Here is a 25,143-nt window from a genome sequence, read left to right on the forward strand (position 1 = left end):
AAACACCTCTTGGACATCAAGGATATTGCTTCTGTGCATTACTAATATCAGCTGTGCAGGGAATAAAATCAGGTTTGCTTTGCTGTGACCTATTTTTCCTAAAACCACGTTGACTGGCATATATATGAGTGTCCTTCAGTTCCCTGCCCTGTCTTTCTGCCTTGGACAGATGTCTGGCTCTCTGTCCCCTTCAGGCCATACCTTTGCCTTCTTGGATATTCAAGCAGAAGACTCTTCCAGACTTCTAAAATTTCGTCTTAAAAAATGAACATCAGCACGCAGCAGTTTTCTTAGTCCTCTTAGATCTCTTGGATGCAAAATTATTCAGATCTGCCAAATTTAAATGTCTTCTGGTGCTGGTAGATGTTGTTGAATGTTCTTCTCAATTGCTAATAAGTTGGAAGCGCTTCATCCTCGTAACGACTGTTATCCTGCTTGTTCCCAAATGTTCCGGGACAGTAATTACAGCATGTCCATCATATCTGTCTCATTAACAGCTCCCCCATCTCCACCCAGTGATGGACCCCTATCCTTTCTAGGAAGAGCCTGGGTGTAAGTCTTTACTAATCCAACCCCTGAAAGCTTTGATGTGGTGAACTGGGCAAATAGGAGCCAGTAACAGATGGAACTGGGCGATTTGGTTCACCTGCATCACCATCCTCTTCTTGCTCCTCTTCTTGCCTGCAGACTCACCATGCAAGGAGAAAGTGCTCCAAAACCAGCAGAGAAATAGGTGAAAGAATATGAAAAGAATCATTTATCCTATTACTTCTTCATCAGCCAGGCTTTTCCACCCTCCTTTCTCTTTTTCTTGGGGAAAGGATCTTTGGCAAGATGACTGGGCCCTTCCTCTTTGCTATCTTCCCTCCAGCATCCTTTAAGTTGCCTTTGATCTGTGTAGCCCACACAGTGTGTCATCGGTTGCATCAGTGGAGGCCGGTCAGGCAATTTGTGATAATCCCAACTCAATTTACATTTCAAATGCTTGCTCTGGGAGCCATCTCCCCACTGTATTCCCTGCAGCTTTCTCCTGCTCCTCAGGACAGATGTTCCCCAGCAGTTGCTCACCAAGTCGCTGAGAGCAATCCCATCTGATAACCCCCTGGATTTTTCCTGTCTGCACTGCAGGTTCATTGTGGAAAGTGAGAAAGCTGCAATGATCACCTTGTTCCCCAGCCCTGAGCTCAGGGAGATCCTGGTGGGCTTCTCAGCTTGCCTGGCCATGGGACCCAGGCATGGTGCCTCCCAGTGCCCAGGTTTTCCTGCAGGAGCCTTGGCCGGGGGGAAAGTGGGCACTGTGTGTGGCACGGGGAGGGGGTGGATCTCCTCTTCCCCCCCATTTCCACCTCACCACGGGGTCTTAAAGTGCGGGTAAGGAGATTATGCAGAGAGGGAAGGTTTGAATTTCTTGCATCCGGGGAACAAGAACCTGAATAGAAAGGATTGGTTCTCCCTTAATTTGAGCTGGTGGGGATGGTGGGCAAAGCTGATGGGATTTTGGTAGACACTCTCTTGAAATAGAATAGAGGGAAGAAATTCCAGGGGGTGTGAAAGCAAAAATAACGCGAGAAATTCTGGATGTCAGAAGAGAGACAGCAAGACCATAGGAAATTATAAAAACCAAAGCGCTATTTTCACAAACTAAATATAATGTGGCTCCTTTGGAGCAGCTTGGAGAAACGACAATGTAAAGCAAAATTGCTGGGGAAAAATTGAGGCTGCTTTTTCCTCGGCTCTGAGTGAAGGACTTGAGCGGAGGCTGGTGCAGAGAGTGGCGTGGGAGCTCAGCAAGCACATTGAAGGCTGGGAAGAGCACAGAGCTGACATGCAGCCAGGATTGTAGGGTGTTAAGAAGAGCTTTGCTGGAGATGAAGGGGCCACGGAGAGCCTTGGCACCCAGCAGGTGCTGGGCAGAGAGGGAAAGGGGCACGGCAGGCAGGTGGATATTTGTTCATCCGCACCCCCCTTAATTTGAATCCATCTTTCCAGGTTGATCTGAATTTCCTCTGGTTTTAAAGGTTTATTATTTGAAGGCTAGACTTTATGGGACCTCTCCTAGGGAGGGGACGTGGAAGGAGGGGTTTGGGGCACATCTGCCTCTCCTCTTGAGGGCTCACCATCCTGTCCCATCACAGGACCTGCCATAACACCCAACTGCATCTCTGCAGGCAGCTCCTTTGAGCAGAAAGAGGTTGAAATGTGCCTGTGGTTGGAGTGTAGGGGGAAAAACCCTGTGGCCCACAGGTCATGAATCACCAGTGTCTCCAGCTGCAGGACCAAAAGGCCTCACAGACCTGGAGCTGTGGGGTTGGGTGAGGAGATTAATATCTCTGCAGCAGGGATTAAGCTGAGCCTTAGAGGTGATCCTGGAACGAGGAGATGGCTCCTGGCATGAAAGGCAGGAAAATCCACATCTCGTGCAGTGGGTGCTGGCCCGTGGGATGTGCAGGAGCCAGGAGCTGTCAGGTGCTGCTTCTGCCTGGCTCTGGGTCTGCTTGTCCTGGGTGCTGCTCCTGTTTTTGGGAATGTTCTGGTCCTTTTTGCCACCTTAGTTGCTTGTCTTGGAGAACTGTTCTGCGAGCAGACCTGGCTGTCCTGCTGACTGTGCTGTATATTAATACTTGTGGAGCCACTGAGCGTCCTGGTGATTCCTCGTGTGGAAAGGCTTGTACAGCCTCTTTAATTAACTTAATTCAGACATTAGTGTGTCACAAGGAACCGTCTCTCGAGGGGGGAAGTCTTTCCTTTATCACCACTTAGCCAGGGAACGTTATACTTTTCATTTGCATCCAAAAGTTCATCGTGGCGAGAGTGAAAATTAACCCTTTGCTCCCTGACCAGCACTTTGCCTGCCTGGCAGTGAAGGTGTGTCATGCAAGGAGAACGCACTCCTGCTGTCCCTTACAGGGTTCCAGTGCCAGTGCTGGCCCTGGAGAGGGCATGGCACAGTGGTGTTTCCTATGGGAAGCACTCAGGGTCTGAGGGGCTCTGGCAGTTTTCTGTGCTAGCTCCGGTCACCAAGCAGGAGGAAAACATTGGGCATTAGGGGAGGCGGGGGGGCTATGAGCCCTGGGAAAGGCCCCTTTTCCCCCAGGGGAGGCAGGGCCTCATGGCTAGCAGTCGCTTCACAGCAGAAGCCTTGGAAGCAGACCAAGGCTAATTAAAGCTGGCGTTCACGCTGTCGTGCTGTGCCGTGGGTACCTGTGACAGATGGGGGCTGCTCGCCCTGACTGTGAGATACTGGTAGTGAAGAACATGGTACCAGAATGTTTTTCAGGGGCTGATGGCTGGTTCCTATGGCTACGTGGGGTCTGCTGGGGGGAAGCTGGGGGTGTGCTGGGGCTGCCTGTGTGCGTCTGCACCTGCCCACCGCTCACTGTCCGTGTCCTTTCCTTGTCTCACAGGTGAAGGAATGGCTGTGCTTGAACTGCCAGATGCAGAGGGCACTGGGGATGGACATGACCACCGCTCCTCGCTCCAAGAGCCAGCAGCAGCTCCACTCCCCTTCACCATCCCCCTCCCACTCCCCAGCCAAGCATCCTCCACCCTCGGGTCCGGATAAGACCCCTCCGGCCCCCCGCACCCAGCCACAAGAGCCACCCAAACCTCACCCCGCCACGCCGCAGAGGGAGCCGCTCGGCCAAGGACAGCCAAAACCTCAGGAGGCAGCCAGGTCCTCCCCGCAGCATCAGCCAGCCAAGCCTTCCCCCTCCGAGCAGAGAAAGGCGCCGGAAGATGTCGGGGCAAAGCCTGCAGCCCCGGCTCCCGGGGCTGGGGCACCAGAACAGCCCCAGGAGGGGCTCACAGGGAAGCTCTTTGGCTTCGGGGCGTCCCTCCTCACCCAGGCCAGCACTCTCATGTCCGTCCAGCCAGAGGCCCCCCCTCCGAGCCAGCCGTCCCCTGGCAAAGTGCCTCCAAAAATCGTCTTCAGCGATGCCAGCAAAGAAGCTGGTCCCAAAGCCCCGGGGGCACCGGGCCGGGCTGGCGCCGTGCCGGCCACCAAGCCGGGCAAGCCGGAGCAGGGTGTCAAGCCAAAGGAAGTGCCGAAAGCAAGGGTCTCGTGCCCCCTCTGCAAGGCGGAGATCAACGTGGGCTCCGGAGAGCCCCCCAACTACAACACCTGCACGACCTGCCGGCAGCAGGTCTGCAACATGTGTGGCTTCAACCCCACGCCTCACCTAGTGGAGGTAAGGGGGCTCGTGGGGGCGGGCATCTCCTGGTTTGAAGATGTGTGCTCTCTACTTGCTTATAGTGGAGGAAAGATGGTGTGTTTGCTTTCAGAAGTCAAAAAAAGCCTTTAAGAAACTGCCGAAGTCAAGTTGCTCCTGGGGCAAACCCCAGGGCTGGAGGCTGTGGTCCTCTACCTCTTAGCAAAGACTTGGATTTCATGTGTGTACGCTGATTTTGTGCTGGTTCCATGTAAGGTGGCTGTTGTTGAGGGCACCTTCATCAGTGCCCACTGCTCCCCAAATGTGTCCAAGGGTACAGAAACAGGAACAGGTCATGCAGGTGCCAGAGTCACCAACAAGCATCCTCCTCCTGGTGCTGTGAATGGATGCCTTGGCCAGACTTGGGATGAGGCAATGAGGGATGTTCTGCAGCTCCTGCATCCTTGGATGGTGAGGGTACAAGGAAAGTGGTATGGGCAGGAAAGTGTCAGGATGTCAGCAACAAGAGCCTGGGTGCAGGGCAGAGGAATGGGCTGAGGATGGGATGGATGTGGGTGCTGTTTAAATGTCAGTTGTGTGGGTGTCCTGCAGCCTGATGAGATGGAGTGCAGGCAGAGAAGAAGGCAGGTTGAGGGGTCTGCAGTCCTAGTCCCACCAGTTGTAGTTGAGGATGTCTCTGAATTACTGTGCTGCCCATCCAGACCATCTTCCCAAGCACCAAAAAGGCACCTTAGCCAACTCTAGCCAGTGGAGAGGAGAGTGGTACGACTGGGTCTCAGCTGGAGCATCCTCCTGTCCCTTCCACTTTGGAAGCTAGGGAGGGAGATCTTCTAGAGCCTTGGAGAAGGCCTCTGTGAAAGCCTAGACCCTCACCCCCTGCAGTACAAGCGATTTGAGACCCTGACCAGAGGAGGCCCAGGGCCTTGCTCCTGAAGTGCTGCATCTTGCAGCCAGTAAGACACAGAATTGATACCATCAGCGCATGGAGAAGTTAATGAGAACTTTAAATGACCAGAAGTAGGATTGCTAATCTTGGCTCTGTTCCACGGCAGATAATTACATTTTATGTCCCTAGCTCCTCCCTGCAGTTTCAATTACACCCAGTAATTTTCTGTTCTTCCTGCTGCTGCTGCTGCTGTTCACGGTCACGTTGGTAGTGGAGGAGATACACTCTCCCAGCATGTGTGTGGAGGTGCAGACCCCCCAGATGGCCATCTCCATGTTCATAATGCTGTTTTCAGTGCCAGTGCTCTGCTCCTGCTCATTGCTCCCCTCACTGCTCCCTCCTTATTCCAAGGGCTCGCGTGAGGAAAGAGAGTATCCAGGTGTTTGGTGCCTTGAACCCTGTATTGCCGTGCCCTTGGGCAGTGATGTGTTCCCAGGCTTCAGAAAGCTCAGGGGTCGGTGAAAAGGCTTCAACGTGCTCCCTGGCACCCGGCTGTTAATTAATTAATTAGAGAATTAATTTGGGGTTGTGTCGTAGCCAATAATGTGGTGCTCTCTGCAGGTACCAGGGAAAGGTGAGCTCTCCCCAGCGCTTGTCTCCAGGGTCACTAGCTGACACCTGGGATTAAATTTCAGATTTTGAAGGCTGGACTCTGTCTGGGCTCCCTCAGCTCTTGAGCAAGCACCTTCAGACACCTTTGGCAAACCCACCTGTGCACGTACGTCCCTTTTAGTGTTTCTTTCTGCTGCTCATCCCTGCGTTATCCACATGCCTTCACATACAGTGAAGGCCCACAGCAACTACCTGGGCTTCATGTTACCACGGGGTTTGTTTCCCTTTACACGAACCATTATCCAGTTCAAAATGGTTGGGTTGGCTTATGGGATTTATTCTTATAAAAGTTAAGAAAGAAATGCAACACTTGAGCTGTGAATGTTCTTAACAAAATCTTTCTGAGGAAAGGAAAACATTGCAATGTCTGTTAATGTGCTTGGGCTTTAGGTTTGCTTGATCTTCTGGGAAAATTGCTCTGTGGTCTGATCTCTTTTTGCCTGCAGCTCACATGGGCTTGTCCCAAGCCCTGAGATTGATGCAAATACCAGAACTCACTCTTTGAAGTAGCGAGGCTTGATCCATTAATTGCTTGATGAATTAGGACCTTGGCTATAAGCTGCCCTTGGAAGTTGTGTGAAAACTAATGAGGGATTTGAGCCGTGGTCTGATAAGTGCAGAGGAGCGCAAGCTGCGGGTGAGATGGGCAGCACCCTCTGTACACGCTGAAGGAGCCTGGGCAAAGACTCCAAAGCCTGCACTCTGGCTCCAAACAGCATTAGTCACAGGGAAAAAGAGGGCATGGCCCACGGTGGCCTGGTTTTTGGAGAAAGGACAGAGTGTTGCAGGAAAACAGTGCAAAAAGCGTGCATTTCCTGCAAATAAAGCTTTATTATCACTGCAAGCAGTCAAGGCTTTGCCACAGTGTTGTCGGTGGACTACACATGGTTATAGTTTCATAGCAAAGCTGTTTAACCATCTTGGGAGGGGAAAAAACCCTAAATAATGTTTGCATCCTCATGGAGGATAAGTATTTTTGCTGACGAGCTCACCTCCCTGCCAGTGAGGCAGGACTGAACTCACACTGCGGGAGATGGGTCTCCCTGTGCTGGTGTGGGCTATCCCAGCTCGGTGGGAAGCATCACTCAGACTCAGTCTGGTACTTGTTGGGAGGCTGGTGATCCCGACAGTGCAATGGGAGCCAGCACCTCTTCCCGTGGGACCTCAGCTCCTTGGTGGCATCCCACATAATGCTGAGGGTGAAGAGAATTCCAGCACCCACTAACTCCAGTGCTTTAGCTTGTGCTGACTTCACATCCATTGTGGCTGTCCGGGAACAGTCCCTGCAAGTGGCTGAGGTGGATCTGGAAAGGAGCTTTGAACAGGGCAGATCCTTGGGAAGGGGACAGGAGGTCTGGAGGAGCTTGCATGCTTAGAGAGACCACAGAGGTGTACTGGCCTGCTGGTGGAGGTGAGACAGTGTTAGGCTGTTGCCTGTGTGTGTTTTTGCCCTGTGGATGGGCAACCAGCGGGACGTGCCAGGTCAGCATTACTAGAGGCTACTGGTCCAACCTCTGGGCTGCTCTCAGTGGAGCAGGGGAGTGTGGAAGGTGTTGCTGCCTCATGGTCACTGATATGAAATGGGGGGAAGAAAATGGAGAGTGAAATCCAGAAAGCAGTAAAGGCTGTTGCCCCTGTCTGCAGCCCCCTAAAACTTCTGATTTCCCTGGAAAAAGATGCGTTATTATTTACCCATGGTATTTTCATCCCCATCCCACTCCTGATCTAAAGATGGAGTTGGAGGCTCTGTGTCCCTGCCGTCCCCTCCCACCCTCTGCAGCTGCCTGGGGAGGTATCCAAGGAGCTGCCTCCTCCCCAGCGCTCCGTTCAGCCAAACCTACCGAAAGAGAAAATACTAGAAGTGACTTGCAGTTCCCTTGTGTCCTCTGCACTGCTGTGGACTGATGCTCATCCAGGTGAAGGTTGCCTCAAGAATATCCCACCTGTGAGCAGCTGGGTAGTGCCTCTGAGCCCAGAGCTCCCCCAAGATCCCCTAGCAAAGCTGGCTTTGCTGTGGCCATGAGTCTTGGTGGGAAAGGTCAGGAGGTGCTGGTGAGGACTGGGTGCCTCAGGCATGTGAAGAGTTCAGGGACAAGGACGGCATTTTGGCAGCACAGTGTAGGAGAAATGTGTTGTCTGTGGTGGCCCATGGCACTGGAAGCTGTAGGTGACCAGCAGAGGAAACCCAAAAGCGTGCCTGACCCCCACTTCCTTTGCTTGTTGACCATGATACACATTACCCAGCTTTAAATAAGTTGTTTACGTGAAATACCAGGAGCACAGGTGCCAGCTTCCTCCCACCTCATCACACCTCCTCCAGGAGCTGGCTCCTGGGAGCAGTACCACGAGGTATTCCCAAGCCAGGGCTGACACTTTGGGACTCTCCCAAATTCTCTACAGCCTCAGCCTTGTGCCATGCAGGCAGGGAAGAGGTTTTTGTTGCAGGAAGACCAAGTGCTGGGCTGTTTTGCTGGGGATTTAGGAAATCATGCCTGTTTGTGGCAGAGTCTGCTGAGGGAACAAGTAATCTGGCAAGAGCTGGCTTGCAGTGTGATTGCCCTGTGCTGGCACGATGCTCTCCCAGTAACCCCAGTTGACCCCAATTGACTCCAGGGGTTTTGTATTAAGGAACAAATGAACTATGCATGTTGTGTTACTAAATAAACATGGCAGGATGCCCCTTTGCCTAATTAACCAGCCTGAAACAGGAGCAGTGATGAGTTTCATTGCAGAGCGCTGCTGATGTCCAGGTGCCAGGCTGTGACCTCCAACGGGTACCTGACCCTCAGGAGAATCCTCTTACTGATTTGTGGTGCTCACCATGCCACATCCAGATCCTAAAACTGTTGCTTTTTTTTTTTTTTTCCCCGTGCATTGTAAAAAAAATCCCTTTTTTATAACACGTGTGTTGTCATGGGCAGTGCTACTGCATCACCCTGTCTGGTCTCACCCGTTAATGCTGTTGGGTTCCTTATTACATGTATTATATACATTTATAATATAGTATGTGATTATCACATGGGGAGGCACTGGAACAGGCTGCCCATAGAAGCTGCGGATACCCCGTCCCTGGAAGTGTTCAAGGCCAGGTGGGATGGACCCTGAGCAGCCTGGTCTAGCAGAAGGTTTCCCTGCCCATGGCAGGGGGGTGGACCTAGATGGTTGTGAAGGTTCCTTCCAACCCGAACCATTCTGTGGTGTTGTGACTGTCCTGGATGAGGTATCACAAGATGCAGGAGCAGCATTCACTTGAGCCCTTCATGGGACATGTTCCTGTTCTGCTGCTCCCCTTGTACCTGCAGCCAGGTACAAACCAGCCTGTTTGGATGGATTTCTTGCAAACAGCTTGTGAATCACCCTATCAGATCCTTTCTGGAAAGCTCTGGACCTCTCTTTTCATCACGCTTCAAGACCTCACGCTGTGTAAAATTGGTCCCTGAGCAGAACAGCTCCCTGGGGTGGGATGCTGCACTGCTCGAGTTTGAGGTGCTGAGGATGGGGCTGACCTACCCTACTTGCAGAAGCAGCCATGGCAGCTCCTGCACTCGGCTGCAGGGAGGAATGTCTGGGGAAAGGGACTTCAGTGAGATGGAAAAAGCTCCATGAGATCAGCCTTTGTGCAGAACAGGGTGTCGCTGCCGCCAGCCAGAAGATGGGTTAAGAAGGAGGGCTGAGGAGAGGTTTTGTGCCAAAATTATTTTGGTGTCAGCACACAGATTTCATGGAAGAGCTAAAAGGAGAACAGGGAAGAGTGTCGGGCTCCTGCCTCACCTGCTCTCGCTGCAGGTGGGGGCTGGCAGCCACGAGCCCATGTTCCACTCCCAGTGTGCTGTGCCTCCCTGCCCCCTTCCCAAGGGTCCCTGCTCTCGCTGGGAATGTAATTAGCTCCCAGACAAAGAGGATTAGCTGGGTTAAGAGAGAGCCTCCAGCTCAGCACTGTCCTGAGATTGCAATCCCAGCCCCAGTCTGGCGTCTGGGGCCATTTCCCCTTCCTTCCAGGGGGAAAAGCTGGATATAGGTGCCTCGAGAAGAACCTGCCTCTTGCCCTCTGGAGCACAGGTAGTGTCCATGGTGGTGATCCAGCAGCTTCCTGCTCTGGGGAGCCCAATGTCCTTCCCCCATGCGATGCTCTGAAACTCAAAGATCCATCTGCCTGTGTGGGGGACAGGGAGGGTGGCAAGCAAGAGACAGGCACCTAAAGTTTGCAGACTTCATTTTCCCATAGGAATCAAAGTCCTGTTACTGTCCTGTTATTCCTTCCAGGCTCAGAGGGCTGCAGGACAACAATGGACACACTCTGTGGCCCCTGATGGAGCAGGGAGCAGCTGTTGTCAGTCACTCCTTTGAGGCTGTTTTCCCTGAAATTGGGTGTCCTGCAATGACAGCTTGGCAGGGTCCCCAGGGCTCAGATGGGCACTGGAATGGCCTGGTCCTCTCTCCAGGGATGGGAGGAGGAGCGAGGTGACACACTTGAAGGGTGGGCAGGGGATTAGACCCCCGAGTTTCCTGCAGGAGGAAGAGGTAGGCAGATATGCAGGCCAGAGAGTGCAGCAATTGCTGGGTTTCTCCTGGATTTTTGTGTGGAAATGATTTTAAACAATACCCCAGCCCCAGGGGTATAAATATTTGGGTCAGTCACATAAACTTAAGTCAAACAGAGAGCTCTGCCTACTACAGCGTGAGCCGAAGGCGGCTTCAATGGCGTGAGCCCTCAAATCCCGTTATGGGTTGGTAATTAACAGCTCGCTGTGACTCAGGAGTTTCTGTGCTGCTAAACCTGCTGTAATTAAGCTGGTTCCTGCTGCTGGGCTGGGCAACACGGGGCTCCCCACTGGCTCCTCCTGCAGACACAGGGCTGGAGTGGGGTTGGGGGTCAGCGTAACCCAATGAACCAGTCTGATTTAAGAGTGGGGTCCCACCTGATGATGGATGTGCAGCATCCATGGCTGGTCCACCCATGCAATCCATGTTTCTGTGCCAGACCCCACTGCTGTAATTTCTGCAAAACCCCAGTAGGTGTTAGTTCAATGCCTGCTGCAGGCTCTTGGCTTCTGCTGGTTTTCTTTGGAGATTCTGGTACTGGACTTTGCCTTACTGAGCCTGCTCACAGCTTCTGGCCACTTTAAAATTATCTTAAGAACCGCTGTTCCTTTCTTTAATCAGTAAAAAAGGCCAGAGCTCCAGGTTCCTTTCCTCCCTTAGCTGCAATTATATTATTAAGGGACAAATGTCAGCCCTGCATGAACCCTGCTGATTGATGCTCTGGCTGCAGCCGCTGCCCGCTCTGCAGATTGTTTTCAATGGTTCATAAAACCAAACTATATTTTCAGGGGGGTGACAGTGGCTGAGCGAGGTAAGGGATTTCTGCCTTCTAAATGAAGATATATTAGAAGTGAACGATACTTCCCTGGTGCCAGGCTGGTTTTCCAGAGCACATTTGCTGTGCCCTAGGACTTGGAGCTGCTGCCTGCTGTATTGCTGTGCTCCTGGGCTATCAAGCTGCCGGGGCCAGCAGTGCCAAGGTATGTCGAGATCAAAGCCTGAGTGCTCACCATGGCTCAGGCAGTCCAAAGATTGGGGTTTATAACAGGGAGCCCTTTGGCATTAGGGGGTCACTATTGCTCCCGGGCCAGCCCATGGTGCTTGATGTCAGGTGGGCACCAGGGCAGACATGATACCCGAGTTTTCATCACAGGTGTCCTTCAACAGCCTGTAAGGGCTCTTGGAGCCGCCACCTCACTGCGGGTTCTGCTTTAATTGATGGTGAAACTTCATCCGTGTGGTATTGATCATGGTATTTCCTAGAAAGTGACAAGGAAAAATTTAAGGAAGTGCTTTCTGCCCATATAACATGGATGCTTCCTGGCAGCTCTTCTCTGCTGCTAAGCTTTGATTGCTTTTCCCAGCAAGTACTTATTTTTGGTAGGTGTTGCAGATCTCCTTCTCAGGGGTGATGGTATTCTGTCCGTGAAGCTTCCATGGCACAGACTCATCCTTCAGAAAGTCGCTTAAGCCATCCTGGAGGAGACGAGAGGGATGTGACCTTGCGGCAGGGACGTGGGCACAGACGTACAGGGCTGCCACTGCCAGGGGATTGGATATTTCCTCCAGTCAGGTGCCATGAATATTAAAATTCACCTACCTGGGAAGGGCCTGAGTAACTTTCCATCACCCGACTGAGGTTTCACAGTTTGGAGCCGCTCCGGGAAAGGCTGAGAGAAGATCAATAACTGCCCTAACGCACCTCATTAGGGACTTTCTTGACCTTGAGAAGCTTTAAAAAGAGTTGCTGTTGTGCACATGAAAGGTTGAAGGCAGCAAAAATAGGCAAAGTGGAAACACAGAGAGGAAGCAGGACAAGCTAAAGCTGCTGAAGTGTTTTATGGATATCAGAAAAGGTTTCATATGTATGTGCTGGGGAGAGGAAAAAAAAAAAACAAAACAGTTCATTCACAAAATTCAAGTGTATCTGTTTTTAGCACAGGGTTTTCTGCCTTTGCTCTTCGAGTCAGACCCAGCAGCTGTGCTGGTGTGGCAGCCCTGGAGCCCCGTGCCTCAAGGAGCCCTGTGCCTCTCCAATGCTGCTCCTGCTGTATCTTGCATTGAATTATCAGTGTCTGCACAAGCTCAGAATCAGTCCCCAGTGCAGCATCAGCAGGTTATCACCAGCTCTTCCCTGGGAGAGGCAGTGGTGGGATCAGAGGGATGTGGATCACATGTGGATCAGGTCAGTGATGGGATGGCTCTTTAGGGTCCAGTAGGATGGTCAGCACTGACCCCTGAATCCAGGCTACTTAGTGGAATGGGCTCCTGTATCCTAGACCTCTCCCTTGCCCACAGCAGGAGCTGCTGGTGGAGATGGAGAATGTCTGCCTTGGGGGGCACTGCTCTTACAAAAAGTCTGTGCAGGAGGTCGGGTTGGAGGGGATCTCTGGACCAACATGCTCTGAGGAGCACCGTGGGGACTGATAGTCCCTGGGGAAGTACCAGCAGCAAATGGCAAGGCTGGTAGGACCACCTAAATCAGAGTCTTGGTCTAAAGCCACAATGGGCAGAGAGAGAAACAGTGGGAGATGGTGAGAGGATGTGGTTGTTCAGCTCCTGTTTCCACCCCTGGGAGCTGGCACAGCTTATCCTAATGTGCTCACAACCTGTATCTTTCTTCTTTCTATTTTTTTTTTTTTTTATAACATGCCATGTTAGTGCTTTGTTTGGGAACATGTTGGGACACTTAATCGAGCATTTAATTGGCTTTGTAACAGTGGATTTCTGAGAGGGCTGAAGAAGGAGGCAGCTTTAGGGCCGGGTTGCAGTGGCGATGCTTTTCCAGCTGTGATGGGAGCATTTCAGACTGAGTTTTCTGGTGTTGATCCACCTTGCAAAGCACCATGGTTTCTCCTGGTGCGCTCAATGGCATTTTGCAGTTGCATCTCACAGTCTTTAGGATCTGTAAAGTTCCATGGAACAAAATAAGAGAGAGGAGAGTGGCTGCCGGTGGTGAAATGTGTGGGCACGCTGGGGAAAAAGCCAGTGGGGATGCTGATGATGGGATGTGATTGTTGGGGTTGGGTTTTGCTAGCTCAGGCCAGGCTCTTATGTTGATTCCCTCTTTCTCACATCCAGCCTGTGTTGGTGTAAAGCCCGTGGGCAGAACAAGCCCGTGTGGGCAGTGCAGCCATGGACACTGGAGGGATGTTGGTGCCGTGCTGCTAAGGGAATTCAAAGCCTTCATCACCTTGTGTGTGCTAGTGAAGGCTGTGTCCTGCTCCAAGGAGGACAGCAGGCCCTGAAAGACAGTTTTGTGGTATGTACAACTGAACTGCTGCAGGGTTTCCCCCTGGTTTAGTAGTGTTCCACGTACCGAGTAGTTCAGCCTTCAGCCCTTGCCATGTGCTGGCATGTCCTTTTTTTCCCAGCTATGTGTGTGCTGGGTGAGCCATGTGAGGTGGGGACTAAGATCCCATCTCCCAAGAAGTGCATTGGGTGTTGGAGAAAATGCTGCTGGGCAGGGGAAGAGATGACGTTTCTTTCTATGGAGAGAAATGGCATTATCAGTGTGGTTACAAGTGACTGCTTGGGAGGTGGCCAGCTGGGTGTTCCTGTTCTTCCTCCATTAAATCATTGAATCAGCATAGAATCCTTATGGGGGAAGGCACCTTAAAGCTCATCTAGTTCCAATCCCCATGCCATGGGCAGGGATGCCACCCACTAGACCAGGCTGCTGGTGGGGCTTTGCTGGAGGGACACAGCCTGGCCCCATCAGGGTGGTGGCACTGCCAGGAAGTGCAGGATGGGGAGCTGAGCCATCACCATCATGCCTCTCCTCCAGTCTCCCTGCTCTGCAGTGTAAACTCTGCTCTCCTGTGAAACAAAACCTTCCTCCCCAGCGGAGAGGGAAGCCTTGTATAATTAATGCTGTCGGGGCAATCAGGGTTCTGCAGTGCCGCAGTGCCCGGGACTCACCCGAGCTCCGGTGCAGCATTCCCTCCTCACAGCCGTCCTCTGGGCAGCGAGGAACAAGCAGTGTTAGCCAGGGCACTTCAGCCTCTCATTTAAAAACATAAAACCCCACAGCATGTTAAAAGGCAGAAAGCTGAATGGACTGGGAGGGTGCACCAAGGAGCTGGCTGCTCCTTCCTCCTCCTCCTGGCCTGGTTACTGGGCTGATGAGCTGGGGAGGGTGGATGGCACCAGCCTGAAGCAAAAATAAACACCAAAGTGAAATAGAAAATGAAAGCAAGCTCGTTCTTTGAGGCACACCGAGGCTCTGAGCCCGGGAAGGTCTCTGAATGGATATTTTGAGCGATGTTTCATTCTTACATTATCCAGGCTGGGTTTCAGTCTCAGTGGTGGATCTGTTAGCATGGCCACCTCACAGCCACCTTTCCAATGATTTTTCTGTCGCAGGGGTCAGAGACTGAGTGGTGAAAGGCCTTTTTGGTTGACATTTGCTGCTTAACTTGAGAGAGAAATGTTTCATAGGGACAGTTTGCAGAAGCCAGGTGTCCATGTGGCACCCCAGGGCAGGTGCCCACTGGCAAAAACAGATGCTAGAAACTGGTTTATCATTTATTCATAATAATTTTCTGCTCTCCCAAAGGAAGTTCTTGGGATGGCTCTTGGGGATCTGCATCCTGGTGTGTGGAGGAGTCGGGTACCAAACTTTTACAGGCACTTTGACCCCTCCATGGGGTTCATCTGCCACTTAACTGCTTAAAAGCCTTTGCATAGTGCCAGGTCCCTTGGCCTTGTGGACCCTGGCTTCCTCCACCTGTGTTTTCTCTACAGAGAGGGAGTGACACATCCCTGCATTTTCCACTCCCCAGTCCTCACTGAACCTGTTCAGGGCAGATCATCATCCCTGGCCCTGCCATTTAAACCAAAACAGCTTCGTTTTCCTACATGTCATTATTTTTCCATGCCTAACAGCAGCTGCTCCATTGGGCAGAGAAAGCCATGCTGCAGATTCCTCAGAGCTGAGACAGAATTCTTTATAAACCCTGATGCTTCCATGGTCTCATTTTTCACGTAAGGCTGTAAACCAGCTCCTTTCCAAGGATCTGGAGTGTAGGAGGGATTAGCCAGGAGGTGCCATTATTAACATAAGTGATTGTAATTGTAAGCCAGGGCATTAGCAGGGATGCTCGTGCTTGATCCTGCAATGATTGCACTCTTTCCCATCTTCGATTTTTATCCTGTTCCTGCTCCTGTGAGTGACTGGAAAGGCTTGTCCAGACCTTGGGCTTCCACTTTTCCTTCCCTCATGTGTTCACCCTGCAATATTCAGAAGGCATAGGCAATATTTAGAAGCCCCCAGGGCATAAAATGCTCCAGCAAATGTTCAGGAGATCCCTGGGAAAATGGGGAATTTTTTGGAAATGTCCCTTGAGAAGCTAACAGAGCTGAGGAGGGTGCCAGGTGCCGGTCTGGGGAGGTGCCTCCTGGGGCTTGCCTGTTTCCTAAGGACAAATACAAACTGTATTTCTGTGTGCTGTGAGGGTGGGGAGGCCCTGGCACAGGTTGCCCAGAGAAGCTGTGGCTGCCCCATCCCTGGAGGTGTCCAGGGCCAGGCAGGTTGGGGCTTGTGAAGGTGTCCCTTCCTCGGGGGTTTGGAACAAGATGATCTTGAAGGTCCCTTCCAACACAAACCAGTCTGTGATTCTGTGACCTCCCAGCACGGGCACAGAGGGAAGGCCAGCACCTTTCCCTGTCCTGTGCCCCCTGCATGTCTGCTTGGGGCCATTGGCATCAGCGTGGTTGCTCTGCCATTTTTTTAGTTAAAAATCCCCCAAATTTTAAAGGCAGTTCTGTCTGGGCATAAGAAATTGGATAAGAAATGGGACACAAAGTTTAAAGAGGGAGAGTAGCCATGTCTTTGCTGTACCCTCAGTCTCCTGAGCTCATGTACCTGCCCTCTGGGAAAAGGACATCCAAAATTATTTTTTACTTTGTGCTTTGCCAAGAGTTTCTAAATATGCTGTCTGAAATGGCACCTAGAGAAGTGAGATCTCTTAGAAAGTACACAAAATGAGCTGTTACAAGGAAGCAGCCTATTAACAGGAATGCTGGCACCTTCTCTCTGGGAAAAAAAAAAAAAAAAAAAAAAAGTTCTGCTTTTGGATTGTTAAATGCTTGTTTGCAAACTGAGTGGGGGTTGTTTCCTGGTCCTGGTGCAGTCACAGCCAAACACGGGTGCCTTTCTCTCCCCTATGAGCAGAGGGGAGCTGGAGCCCCAGGAGTTAAATGTCCCCCCTGCCTGGGAATATCAGCTTGGGAAGCCCAGCCAAGGGAACCTCCTGCACCGACAAAAGGGAATAGGAAACTTTTTCTTAAAAATTGCTTAAATTCTTTGTGTGGCAGAATGAAACTTGCTGGTGGGGGGCAGAGGTGTAGCCGGGTGTTGGACTTGCTGCCCAGCTGAAATGCTTTTCCCTTCTGAGGCTGTTCCTGGAGCTGATATTTAAAGCTGTTCAGGAGCTCCTGGAAACGATTCCCCGACAAAGCAAATCGTTTCAGCTAATTAAGAACCTGATGCGAAAGCCCCAGGTGATACTTTGCAACTTAAACAACTTTCTGGGGCGTTTGGAAGAGAAGCAGTTTTAAAGGAGCAGCTGCTGGCATTATGTTTTGTGTGTCGGAGGGGCAAGGGGGAGGCACACGGATCTGGGGGATGCAGCTGTGGTTACTGTGGTGCTTTATCCTGCTGGTCACAGTGAACATGGAACCAGGTGAGGGGAAAAGGAGGAACGCTGGGATGTCATGGCTCTTGTCGCGTGAGGATGGAGTCTCTGAGCATCCCAGTAGCTGCACTGGTGGGGTACAGGGGGTGCGAGGAGCCTGTGCTGGGAGGTGGCACAATGCTAAACCATCTTCCAACATACCCTGCAGACCCAGCCTAGTGCTAGACCGGTCCCTGTGTGCTTCTGTCCTGATCCCCACTTGTGCAGAGGCTCAGAGAGGAGGAAAAACCAGGGTGTTCTGCAGAGCATCCCCCGTGTTTCAGGCAGGGAAGATCCAGCCCTGAGAGATGTTCAGGCTCAGCCATGCAGAAATCCATGGTGACACCAGGGAAGGGAACAGTCCCAGCTCCCCCCAGCCCCTCGGGCAGGAGGCGGTGGAGCCCAGGCTCCCCTCGCCAGGGCTGGAAGCCTCTGAGAGGGCTCTGCCTCCTTTGCTGGGGATTATTTCAGTCCTGTTTCTGCCTCACCGAGGCCGTGCTGAGCCAACGCCAGCTGTCCCTGTCCGTGCCAAGCAGTATTTGGGAAGCAGGGCAGGCTTTTCCCTGTCTCTGCTCTCCGTGGCTGTAGGTCCCCCACAAGCAAACCCTTGAGCTGCCTCAAAGCTCATCTGGCTACAACCACCAAAACCCTCCAGACCTCCTCAGCAGAGCATGGGGCTTTATTTCCAAAGCCTTTTCTTCGCTGCTGCTTTGCCTCCTCATCTTCCCACTGCCATCTGCTCTGCCTGCTAAAATAAGGCAGCGTGCTGTGGGTGAGCTGTGCTGTGCTCAGGGAGCCCCGTGCTGCCCTGCCCAGGCTGCTCAGCACACAGTGACCCTCCACTGGGCATGTTGAGGCCTCGGGGAACAGGAGGGGAGGGTGTGTGTCCCCCACCAGTTTCAGGTTTATCTCTCCATGCTGATGGAGAGAGTGGTACCCACCAGGGTGATGCCGTGCAAGGGACTTGGCTTCTCTCCTGGAGATGCTCATCCCCCACCTGGGGCAGATGGTGACTTGCTGAGACTGGCTTCCAAATTTTAGACTGTTAAGTGAAATAAACCCTATGTTCGGAGACCTTAAGTCTGCAGAGAACAGCCTAAGTCCCTCATGCCTCTCTGCTCCCTTGATGCTCTTTCCTGTGCTCCCCTTATGGAGGAGCCACTGTAAGGAAATGGACACAGAACCACCTCTACCACCCTTTTTTCCCTGGAATAATGAAGTCTGAAAGGCAATTTTCCTGGGAGCCCCTTTGCACCCAACAAAGTGGATAGCCAGGGCTGGGTGGGATGGGAGTCACTCCATGCCCTGCCCTGTGGCAGAGCATGGTCCTGCCTTGGCTTTTGGCACTTCTCACAACACAAAACCAAGAAGAAAGGTGAGGCTGGGACGTGGGGAGAAGATGTTTTGCACAGTTAACTCAGAGACTTCATTGCATTGAGATAGTGGGAGAGAGAGTACAACAAAACACTGCAACCCAGAGGGAGGATTTTGGGGAAATGAAGACACCTTTGGGAGTGATAAGAGGGCTTTTTTTAATACAGAGATCTGCTTTGGGATCTTCAGATGGGATCTCTGAATGCTTTGTGTTTTCCCATGCCACGGCTGGAAGTCTGTGGCCATTATTTGTTCTGTGATTGGGAGATAAGTAGCAGCCTGTGAGCTCTGACACGAGGGGCTTTTTTAGGGCTTTTTTTTGTTAGGATATTTTTAATCATTTGCAGCTCAAAGAGCACCTGGTTCCCAAGCCTGTTGAAGCAGTAAGCATTGATTTCAAAAGGGTTTGGTTGGGGTTTGGAGAACAAATATTCTCACAAAACCCACCCAAGTTTGGCAAAGAAATGAGATATCTGGTTTGGGAATAACCCCAGAAAGCGTGGATGTGGATATGAGGACAGGACCTGTGCTGTGGGTTTGCCCATGGCTCTGCAGGTGTGGGCTCTGTCCGTGCCAGGGCAGCGTCCAGGCTCTGCAGCTGGACCCTTGGGATTCACACTGCTGGCTCAGGTGAGGGAGCTGTGGCATCGGATCCCACCGGCTGCCGGGAATGAACACCCGCGCTCGGGTCTGCGAAGGAGCTGTGAAATTCCCATCTTTACATAATTTCCTGATTTACTCCGAGCTGTTAAGTATGACCAACAGTCATCTGCTTGCTGGGAGCAAATAGGACATGAGGAGAAGAGGAGCAAACTAGAGCTAGGCAGCAGTATTTTTAACAAATCTGGGGTTTTTTTCAGGCTGGAAGTCAGGGGAGTGTTGCCAGCCTTCAGAGGAGCAGGTTTCTGCAGTGGTCTTGAACAGCTCTTAAAGTGGAGCTTCTTAAATTACTTAAAGGGTTTATATGAGGTGGTTCCTCCTGTGGCTTCAGGAGCTATGAGGTCCCACAGGCATCTGTGTGTAGAGGGGGCAGCTGGGGAAGGAAATGCCTTCACAGATCATTTTAAACTGAGTAAACATGTGATTCATATGATTTTCTAAATTTTTTTAAAGCAACCATTTTATGTGGACTTCGTCATTTCACTTCATTTTGGCTTCTTAGCTTCATTCTTGCTGCGTTTACCCTTGAGATGGAAAATCTCAGCTTTTCCACCCCAATTTCTAACTCCCGGCTCTGGAGAGACCTGGCACTGTAGGTAGGAACATCCATCCCAGGTCAGGGTCACCATCAAATCACTGCTTGGCAGCTGGGGGGCTACCAGCTATTTTTAACAGAAGTTTAAGTTAAAATAAGGTGGTTTTGAAAAGAATCCTAATTTTTAAAATAATTGTGGAAGATGATGAAAATTGTATTGGCCCCACCAAGACACATTATCCCTCTGTAGGCAGTTCATGATTCCTGACTCCATCAAAATGCCCCAAATCTGGGCCATAAGGAGTCAGGAATCACTCGCAATGAGGGCAGACAGTGAGGATGTGGGATGCTTTTCCAAGGCGGATGGCTGGGAACTGGACCCAGGCGGGTGGGAGATGCTGACTGAGCCACTCCAGCTCTGCTGTGGGCAGCAGGCCAGAGGATGGGAGAGGCTGTGCAAGGCACAAGCTTGGAAAGATGCTGTGCTGTGTGTAATTTGGGGAGTAAAATGGCTCATCCGTCTCCGTTGTAACAACTCATGTTTCTAGAACGTTTCCCAGCCTTTTACTGTAATAGTTTATTGACCCGCACAGCAGCATGAAAGATTATGAGAGTTAATTTTTCAAGCTTATCACTTGATTTATTCCATAAAGGTAGTTCATTTAATTAAAATATTTCTGCTGCTGGAATCGGGATTCACAATCTTGAAGCCTGGAGCGGGGCGTGTGGGCTTTTTTGAAGCAGCAGTCATTTAATGCGGTCAAACAGCATTGCCCACAGAAACCAAAGCGTCCAGTTCCCCAGGAATGCACGTATTTCAGGGCAAAAATCATGGATGCAGATGTCTCCTCTCAGTGGTGCATCTCCCTGCCATGAAAGGACCATAGGAAGGGGGATTTGGTGCATCTCAGCAGGAGAGCCCTGAGTACCCTCAGCCATCTCCGCGTGGGGTTTTCACTCTCTGCCAACATAGGGTTGTCTCTTGGGAAAATATGAGTATTTTTAAAGTTTGGAAAGCATTTTGTGACTGCGCAGGTACCGCAGGATGTCGGTTTGTGACGTCCTCAGCTTCCAAGCTGTGCCACTGATGTCTCCCCGACATACCTTGAAAATGGTCCATCATGACTGTGACATAGGATCAAATCCCCTTTGCTGCTGCTGGACTGGTTTGGGGTGAGGAGGGACTGAGCAGCTCTTAGTGGGAAGGAAGCTGAAGCTCCCAGAGATGCAGATTTTCTTCTGTTTTGGAAATGAGAGGCTGATAGACACTTGGGGCTCTCTGCAATTTAAAAAGAGAGCAATCAGACAGCTTGAATCTGCGTTTATCAGATGCAGCAAATTACTAGTTGAATGGCTGGGTATTTTAGTCAACACTAGTGCCTATGAAAAAAGAAGGTTTTGGTTAAATAAGATTCCTCTGATAAACTTAGCTTTTCTTGGATTTTCTTCCGTTCTGTTGGAAAAACACATAGAATAGTGGATTTGTTTTCTGCAGAGTTGGCCAGGTTTCCCTTAGCAGGCATTATTTTGCGGCAAACTTGAAATTTTCCGCATGCAGGTTCAAATGGTTCCTGAGGAGACACAGTTACTGCGTCAAACGTGTGCGTGAAACAGCAGAGTGGCCACGAGGATCACCTTGTGCCTACACCAGCCCTGCTCCAGTGGGACCTGGGGTCTGTGGTGACCAGGTGTGGGCTCTGCTGGGCCCTCTCAGTGTCTCCTGGGCGTTATTGTGGGGTTATTATCATGCAGCCGGCGTTCAGAGATGCTCCTGCTGCTGCTAACCTTGGCTGAGAAACACATCCCGATAATGGGGGCTGTTAAAGATAAGGCTGGCTGGCAGGCTGATAAATCTCGTTAGGGAGTGCTAGATCACCGAGTAAATTACAATGCACGGCCAGATCGATTCAGGCAAAAATGAACAATATATTACTTCTTTATCGGCTGGGGAGAATGGACTCCTGGCTCTGTGCTGGTGGGTTTGGGTGCTGGGTGCGGAGCTGTGGTGGATGGCAGGGATGGAGGTTGCTGAGAAGATGCAGCTTCTCAGTGGGTGCTGGCAGTGCAGGAGTGGGAATCTGGCGGGGTCCTCGGGGAGGGTGCACTTGGAGGAATTGGTCTGTGTGTGGGTGAGAAGGGACAGGGAGCCTGGACAAGAGGAAGGAGCCACGTTCCTCTCTCCTACAGGGTTAGATGATGGTCATCATAGCCTGGTCTGTAATGACTGTAAACGATCCAGACAGCTCTATAAACATCACTTTGGAGCAAAATGGGAAAATTGGGGCTTGGCATCCTTGGGACAGCCATAGCTAATCTATGAAAACCAGACCAAACCCTCTGCTGCTTTAATACCGTTGGCTGGATTTTATTGTGAACAGAAAATCTTCTTAATTCTTCATCCATTTGGATCCAGTCTCTCGGAACTGAGCTGGTAGTTAAATTAGCTCTTTCTGTGAGATGAAACAGAGAGGAATAGTAAGGCTCAGTGAAAAGGAAAATGGAAAGTGCTTTCAGCATCAGACTTGCTCTCTTGTTCCTCCTGTTTTTCTTACTCTTTGTGATTTTCCTTTTTCTTAAATACTCAGTGCATGCTCACATATCTCCTCCCACCACGGCACCTTCAGGTGCCCAGCCTGGATATGTGATTTCACCCACCTCTTTGGGAAGATGCTCATTGCAGGAGGGGACATTGGGTAATGGTCAAGGTAGCAGAAGGTGTGTGGTGGTGGCCAGGAAAATCAGGACCACATCCAGACTGGAAGTAGCAAAAGAGATGAATGAGTGTCAAAGCTGCTGCCCAGTGGTGGCGACTGGGTGAAATCAAGGGTAAAATCTGAAATCTGTGAAATCTGGACCAAAGTGCTGAGGGGTGACCAGGTGCAGGTGGGGGTGGCTGGCAGTAACACACAGGACATCCCCTCAGAGGAGGTTGGGGGAGGCCTCCACATTTCACCTCCTCACCATCCCAAAGCAAACCCTCTCTCATTCATCACCACCACCATAGCCCTGCTGGGAGCCAGCATCTCTGCTTCCCATTCCCAGTGGCAGCTGGTTTATTGCTGGATTAGTGCAGGAGCGTGGCAGCAACACTGCTGCTCAGCAGACCATTCCCAGGGCAATGGATGCTCACCCGCAGGCCTGGGCATTGGTCCCGTGGCTTTTAGATAAGCCAAAAGCATCAAAGTGCTCTCTTCAATATCCTACTGATTTTTGGAATTTTTTTTTTTTTTAATCTAATGAACTGGAAGGAAATATGTTGAGTGGGGAGGGATGTCTATATATATTCTGCAAAAGCACCGTTTTCCAAATTTTGGACAGCTGTGTACCCTTTTTTAGCAGCCCCTTCACACAGCCCACACAGCACCCAGGCTCTCGCCATCGGCTCGTTTGGAAATACGCTTCCTTGATTGCAAAATAGTTTAAATCCTTTGACTTAGAAACATTCTTGCCTTTCAAAAAGGATTTTTTTTTTTTTTAAAGTTCCAAAAATACAGAAGGTGCTTCCTGCTGTAGCAGCTGCCCTAATTTTGGTGGAAGATGGGCAGGGATAAGTGGGGGGAGCCTGGCTCGTGGCTGTGGCCGTGCAGGGATGCAGGTGATGAGATGTTCCCAAGGTGGGAGCTGCTGAGAGCTGCTGGCTGGGGGGGCTTCAGCTGGATGCCAGAGCTGGGGATGAGGGGGTTTGTTCTGGGGTCCCAGCCAGACAATCTAAACTGGTTGTCCAGCTGTCCCCTTGGCACTTGAGTTAGTCAAGGTGAGCTTCTTTCCCAGCTCTGTGGAAAAAAATTATTGGGGTCCAACACTGAAATATCAATATCAAAAAGTAGCGTCAACTTGACTAACACCGTAATTCCTGATAACATGGATGAGTTGGTGGCCTTTTCCTCTAGCCTCTGTCATACCAAATTTGGGAAGGACTCTTTCTGGGAGCCCTGGGACAGCTCAGGAGACAACAGGGCAGGATACCTGTCCTCTGGTCAGCACCCTGGAAAGCTCCTCTGTTTGCTGCAGAATCAGACGATGAACCTGGAGAGGGGTCTGAGCACAAGTCCTGTGAGGAGCAGCTGAGGGAGCTGGGAGGGCTCAGCCTGGAAAAAAGGAGGCTCAGGGGGAACCTTCTCTCTCTCTACAACTACTTGAAAGAAAGTTGTAGCCAGGTGGAGTTTGGTCTCTTTTCCCATGTAACAAGTGATAAGATAGTGGAAACAGCCTCAAGTTGTGCCAGCGGAGTTTTACATTGGATATTAAGAAAAATTTCTTCACTGAAGGAGTTGTCAAGCACAGGAACAGGTTTCCCTGTAGGGAAGTAGTGGAGTCACCGTCCCTGGAGGTATTTAAAAGACATGCATGTGGCACTCAGGGACGTGGTTTAGTGGTGGGCTTTGCAGTGCTGGGAACTCGATGATCTTAGAGCTCTTTTCCAAGCTAAACAAGTCCGTAATTCTATGGTTCCACCTCCACTTCTGCCACAGGACAGGCTGCCTGGGATGGCAATGCCCTGACCCAAACTTACAGCTACTGGATTTTGCAGCTGGGCAGGAAGCTGCAGGTGGTCCAGGCTGGCCACGGTGGTGACAACCATGCCTGCAGCTCTCCTTGGCCGAGGAGGCTCACGCTGCTTTCCCCTTCACCGGCCCGGCCATCGGCTGCTGCAGTGGAGTAAGCTGGACTTGGCAAGAGCACAGCTATTCCTCGAAGGCGAGCGGAGGGGAGCATTGCTATTACTCATCAGTCAAAGACTTTCAGCTGGAATAATCCTCCGCTGGTTATGCGGAGTATCGAACCGCGGGGTGGGAGGCTGTGGGCCCCACGGGAGCCACTTCACTAACCCTCAGGCTCTGCCATGGAGGGATGGTGCATCCCTGCCATGGCCAGGGGCAGGGAAGGGACATAATCCCTGGGAGAGGCAAGGAACAGGACTGTGATGGCCACTTCGGCACCTGGCTGTTTCCTGGCTCCCCGTCTCTGCTCTGCCTTCCCCTCTCCATGACACCAGTAAAGGGGAGGGATGGTGGGGGAGACACGCTGCTCCTGCTCCAGGTCCCCTTGGGATAGATCTGGGGAGGGAGCAGGGATAATGTGGCCATTATGGAGCTGGGAGATGCCCCTGCTCATGTCCTTCCCTTCCCTCCCTGCACACTGACAGCAGCCTCAGCGCTAAACCATCGTGTGCAGCTTCTCCCATCCTCTCCTTCTGTGTCTTTTTTTCCATCTGAGAGAGGTCCCAGCACAGAGAAGGCAGAGGGATGGAGTGGAGCAGATGGGAGGCAGAAAACAAGCCCTGCGAGGCAGAGCTCATCCCGGCGAGCTCATTACCCTGCGCTGCTTTTAATCACATTATTGCGGTGTGAAGGCCAACGATACATCACACACATCTAAAATAGAGCTGGGGAGGGACCATCAGCTCCATCAGCCCGAGAGAGGCCACGAGAACAGATAAGAATAGGCTGTTGCTGAAAAACACATCACTGGGTTGCTTAGTCAACTGCTAAATTTAGCAAGGGATTGAAATAACTGTGTTGGCTTTCAGTGGGGCTGATCTGCGAGCCCGGGTTGCACTAATACTTGCCTAGTTGATGGTAATGAAGTCAATTAGCGTGGAGCAGTTGGCAGCCAAGGAGACTTGGC

At 51.3% G+C, this 25,143-nt stretch overlaps 1 protein-coding gene across 1 annotated transcript in view; it reads left to right on the forward strand.

Annotated features, from left to right (window-relative positions):
• BSN (bassoon presynaptic cytomatrix protein) overlaps positions 1-25,143 on the forward strand; it is a 90,486-nt gene that overhangs the window by 42,511 nt on the left and 22,832 nt on the right. Inside the window, exon 3 of the mRNA XM_027886424.1 lies at positions 3,405-4,187. Within this exon, the coding sequence (XP_027742225.1) occupies positions 3,405-4,187 (783 nt within the window). The remainder of the gene's footprint in view (positions 1-3,404; positions 4,188-25,143) is intronic.

Source organism: Empidonax traillii, unplaced genomic scaffold (genome assembly GCF_003031625.1).
Source record: "Empidonax traillii isolate 1590-97213 ecotype Southwest subspecies unplaced genomic scaffold, ASM303162v1 scaffold187:size1931383, whole genome shotgun sequence".
NCBI lineage: Eukaryota > Metazoa > Chordata > Aves > Passeriformes > Tyrannidae > Empidonax > Empidonax traillii.